Below are 5129 nucleotides of genomic sequence, written 5' to 3'. Positions count from 1 at the left end.
AATATTAAGGTGAAGTCAGTATTTAATTCTCTTGACACACAGCTTTTGCCCTTCACTGTGTAGCCTATCTCACTGCAATTATCTTCCCTAGAAATACCCCTCAGCACCCCAACCCGATGCCTAGCCTACAATAAAAAAAAATGTATTGGCAAAGGAAGGGATGTGTCCATGGTTGTGTGTGTGTGTGTGTGTGTGTGAGAGAGAGAGAGAGAGAGAGAGAGAGAGAGAGAGAGAGAGAGAGGGCGGGGTGTAGTCTGCAGTGTGATTGCAATCTTCCTTCTCGTTCATCCCTGGGTTAGCCGACTATACGCGTGAAAAGGCTTTTTCTCCCAACATGGAAACATTCTGCTGTAGGCCTATTCTGCTTGCATTCGAGAGACACTAGCTTTGGGATTAGGTAATGTTATGCTCTGGCGCGCACAGTCCATTGCGGTCCTAGATCAATACGGATAGCTATTGACATGTGTGAGAAATGTTTAGTATATGTTGTTTGTTGTTCCGCAGATTTGATAGAACGAGAGAGAGATGGCTTCGCGATCCAGCCACTGGAATCGTCAGCAGCAGAGGTAGAGGGTCTCTTGCGCTCGCCCAGCCGTCGATGTTGCTGTCTGTTGCACGATGAGCGTAGCTCTGCAAGATTTGCGGAACAACGTAAGTCTTGTAATGATTTGATTATATTCTCAAGCATGATGCTACTCTTCTCATTATTTATTAGGAGACAGAGCCCCGCGAACGCACGTATGTGATCGAAACCCATTGCAATCAATCACCATATTTATTTTATCGAGTTTCTCACTGCTAAAACAATTTCGCAGTCATGATTAGAATATGCCTTGTTTATATTCTGCACATGTTGTAGGCTATGCGGACAATAATGCTCGAGCAGATTCCCAGGTAGGCTTTGGTCCTCCTCATATCCATCCTTAAAATACTGTGATCGGCGCTCACTGCCCATGATGGAAATAGTGCGCTTGCTCTTTCCATACAAACGTCGGTATCTTTTCATAATTTATCTAAATGCTTTCATAAGAGAAAGTGCAGCCTCAGACACTCATGCATAAATCCAGAAACACGTTTTTCCACCGTAGGCCTACATGTTATTACATTTAATAATTTGAATGTAATTATTTCAAGTTGTTAGAGAGAAGTTGCTTAGTCCAAGGCCCATGGGGGGACACCAGTAAATGTTAATAGAGAGGTTGAGGTTTTATTCAGTGTCACCTCTTTAAGGTGGTCCTCTGTAGCTCAGCTGGTAGAGTACGGCGCTTGTAACGCCAAGGTAGTGGGTTCGATCCCCGGGACCACCCATACACGAAAAATGTATGCACGCATGACTGTAAGTCGCTTTGGATAAAAGCGTCTGCTAAATGCCTTATTATTATTATTAAGGGGAACACAAACACACAGCCTATGGTTGAGTTGCACTGTGCTCTCTCTCTCTCTCTCTCTCTCTCTCTCTCTCACACACACACACTCGCGTGCATGGGCTTTAGTTTTGGCTCACACAGTTGTGGAGCTTAGGAGACACTCAGTTTGAACCTCAGTAGGTTACACTAGCATATAACTAACCTAGGCCTTACTTGTTTATTTTGAACTTCTCCATTTTGCTTTTTCACAGCTGTTGACCGGTCACACTGGATAGGCATTCTTGTTTTGTTATGTAGAGATTCCAGTCTGACAGACTGTACCTGTTGTTGCTATGGCACTGTTGCATCATGTCATTGTCACCTAAATATTATGGGATGTAAAAATGGACAAAAATGACCATCTGTTCAGTACTGGAACAGTATTATGATACCAAAGTGAGATGTGAAATGTGTGTTGTGATCCAACAGATAAGGCTATCTAGGTACAATTCCAGCTGGATAGGTATTGTGTGTGTGTGTGTTTATTTCTGTGTGTGTTTATTTCTGTGTGTGTTTATTTCTGTTTGAAACTGAGAGCAGGTGAAGTAGGCCTACTGTATGGGCTCAGTATGGAGGCTTATGGCTCTGTATAGACCTGTCTGCAATGTAGGCCTAAGGAGCTGGAAGAGCATTCCCGACCACTGTCCAATATGCCGTGAATCAATTAGTACCCTGTAGTCCCCGGGGGCATTTCTGAATATCTTCATTATCTCTCTAATGAACATCATTAATAACGCAATCTGTGCACCGGGCCACAGTCGAGCAGGCTGTCGGCCGTTAGACACACTGTGCACTAACTCAACATTAGCTGAACAAACTGTTACGAGGCCTCTACTGTTCCCAGTACCTGTGTTAAGAAGACCAATGGTATTTACACTGCCTCAAAGGGCTGATCTCATCACACTTTAGCATGTAGGACATCAAAGCACATCAGGTCTGCCCCAGATAGTAACATGCAGAGAAATGCACGGGTGTATGTCATGACACACTTACTCGCACAGGTGTGAGTAACATACGTTTACATACAGTACATATGGAGATCAATTTTCCATATTTAGTCAATTTAGCAGACACTTCTCTTTTACCCAAAGTGATTTACTGTGCGGACATACAATTTCATATTAGTGATCCCAGTGGGAATCAAACCCGCAATCCTGGCATTGCAAGCACCACGCTCTACCAATTGAGCCAAACAGGATTATTTCAAGGAAGCAGCAGTGACACCCAGATCTGCCACCTTAAGGTGGTTGCTCCGTAACAGTAACACTTTACTTGAAGCGGACAGGAATAATGCGTTATCACTTGTTATAAGCATGTATGAGCATATATATAACTTATTATAAGGCTTATGATAATAATATCTCTTAAGTCAGGATCATTATGAGATGATGCTATACTATACATGCTATAAATGCTTACAATGTGGAGGAAATGCACCCCAAAAGCATTAAAGGGGCAATCCAGGATTCGAAAAGCAACAAAGCCGCCACCCCGCCACTTGTTTTGTTAAACAGCTGAGGGGGCTGGAGAAATGTAACCACTCTGAAATTCATAGACAGAGGTATAGATGCAAGGACTGACCATCCATGTCATGATCATAATTATAGTTTTTTAACCATGTTTTTTAAGCAAAACGCGTGTGCATTTTCATACGTTGTCATACGTCTCTGTGTGGCCTCAGCCTCAAGTAAAGTGTTAGCAGTTGCTTTGCTGGGACCAGTTGAGGGCGTGATGGGAAAGGCCAAGACTGAGTGACGGCTGGAGAAGGAGGCCCTTGAGTGACCTGAACCCGGGGTTTATCAGGGCTGGGTATCCTGTGTGTGCGTGTGTGTCCTGCCTTAGGGCGGTGGGGTGAGCTCCTTCCTGTCTGAAGCGAGACTCTCCATCTGTCCTGGCTCCATCGGCAGGGCTGGAGAGGTCAACGGCTACGTCCTAAATAGCACCCTATTTCCTACAAAGGGCTGGCCAAACATAGTGCACTATCTAGAGAAAAGGGTGCCATAATTTGAGATTTGACACATTTTTGAATAACCCTATGCAGGCTCAACACCAAGACTTGAGATAATGAGCTGATTTGTTAAGATCATGGAAAACACTCACCACTGTCATTTGTCACTGACTGTCATCCACTTTAGCCTGTGTATCCTAAAGTGGATGCAGTCTGTGTTTATTTTCCTCTGTTTACTGCTTTTTTATTTAAATACTCTGACATATTTTAAGTCCTCCCTACTCTTCCTTCTACTTCCATCTCTTCCTCCATAACATCTCTTCTGGCAAATCTTTCTCTCTAACTCCTTGGTTACTTGACAACATTTCTCCCTCTCTCTCTCTCCATCTGTTCCAACCACCCCACCCAACCCCCCCCCCCCCTCTCTCTCTCTCTCTCTCTCACCCCCCCCCTCTCTCTCTCTCTCTCTCTCTCTCGCTCTCTCTCACCCTCTCTCTCTCTCTCTCTCTCTCTCTCTCTCTCTCTCTCGCTCGCTCTCTCTCACCCTCTCTCTCTCTCTCTCTCTCTCTCTCTCTCTCTCTCTCTCTCTCTCTCGCTCTCTCACCCCCCCCCCCCCCTCTCTCTCTCTCTCTCTCTCTCTCTCTCTCTCTCTCTCTCTCTCTCTCTCTCTCTCTCTCTCTCTCTCTCTCTCCCTCCCCCTCTTTGTGTTTTTCCTGATCTGGTTGTTTAACATTCTGCCAACTCTGCACCTGAGATGGACAAAGCAGGAGGAGAGGAGGGTAGATAGACATGAGGGGGTAGTTGTGGGTATGACCATATGACCTGACCAGGAAAACTCTGGGCCCCAGTTATACACTACAACCTTAGGCCCCTGTAAGGTCACATGGTTAGGGAAAACTCAGGGCCCTATTAGGAATGAGGTTAAGAAGTAATTCTTTTGTGGCCTACGTTTGGTCTAGTGGATAACACCACCGCCTTTTAGCACTTATCTGCCAGTCTGCATGGGATGGAATCCTCATCCCACCGCAACTTTGTCTCACAAATGTCTTACAAATGCCTCCTCACTTCTCTGTCTACCTACACTATCCTACCTGTGCAATAGAATACCTAAAACATACTAGAGTGGGAATTCCACTTTGAAAAAGAAAAGAAAAGGCCCCTTTTCGCCTATGTGTGTTGTCGTCCAATATGTACTGTACGTATTACTGAGTAGTTTATGTAAGTGTATGTTCATATCTGTGTAGTTCCCTTGAAATCTTTAAACTGTTTGTAGACTTGCGGACTGTGTATGTATGTGTGTGTGTGTGTATGTAAGTGTGTGTTTGTACAAGACACTTGGAGAATTAAACACGGTTATTGCTCTCACGCAGTGGTGGGAAAATTACTCAATTGTCATACTTGAGGAAAAGTAAATATACCTTAATAGAAAATGACTCACGTAAAAGTAAAAGTCACCCAGTAAAATACTACTTGAGTAAAAGTCTAAAAGTATCTGGTTTTAAATGTACTTAAGTACAGAGGTGGAAAGAGTACTCAATTGTCATACTTGAATAAAAGTAAATGCTATATATCAAATTCCTTATATTAAGCAAACCAGATGGCACGATTTTTTTCATATTTTTTACGGACAGACAGGGGCACACTCCAACACTCAGACTTAATTTACAAACGCAGTATTTGTGTTTAGTGAGTACGCCAGATTAGAGGCAGTAGGGATTACAACACGTTATATTGATAGGTTTGTGAATTGGACCCTAATTCTGTGGTGCCTGAGC

The 5129-nt window shown here is 43.8% G+C and overlaps 1 protein-coding gene across 1 annotated transcript in view; it reads left to right on the top strand.

Annotated features, from left to right (window-relative positions):
• The first annotated feature begins 321 nt into the window (after positions 1–321).
• The window catches only part of LOC311101232 (endothelin-converting enzyme 2-like), a 72604-nt gene continuing 67796 nt past the window's right edge, over positions 322–5129 (top strand). The window contains exons 1-2 of the mRNA XM_084142344.1: positions 322–397; positions 505–651. Of these exons, the coding sequence (XP_083998470.1) occupies positions 619–651 (33 nt within the window). The 5' untranslated portion in view covers positions 322–397; positions 505–618. The remainder of the gene's footprint in view (positions 398–504; positions 652–5129) is intronic.

This window comes from Coregonus lavaretus (assembly GCF_964263955.1).
Source record: "Coregonus lavaretus genome assembly, chromosome: 26".
NCBI lineage: Eukaryota > Metazoa > Chordata > Actinopteri > Salmoniformes > Salmonidae > Coregonus > Coregonus lavaretus.
Note: the sequence above shows the minus strand (reverse complement) of the source record. Positions and strands in the feature narration are given on the sequence as shown.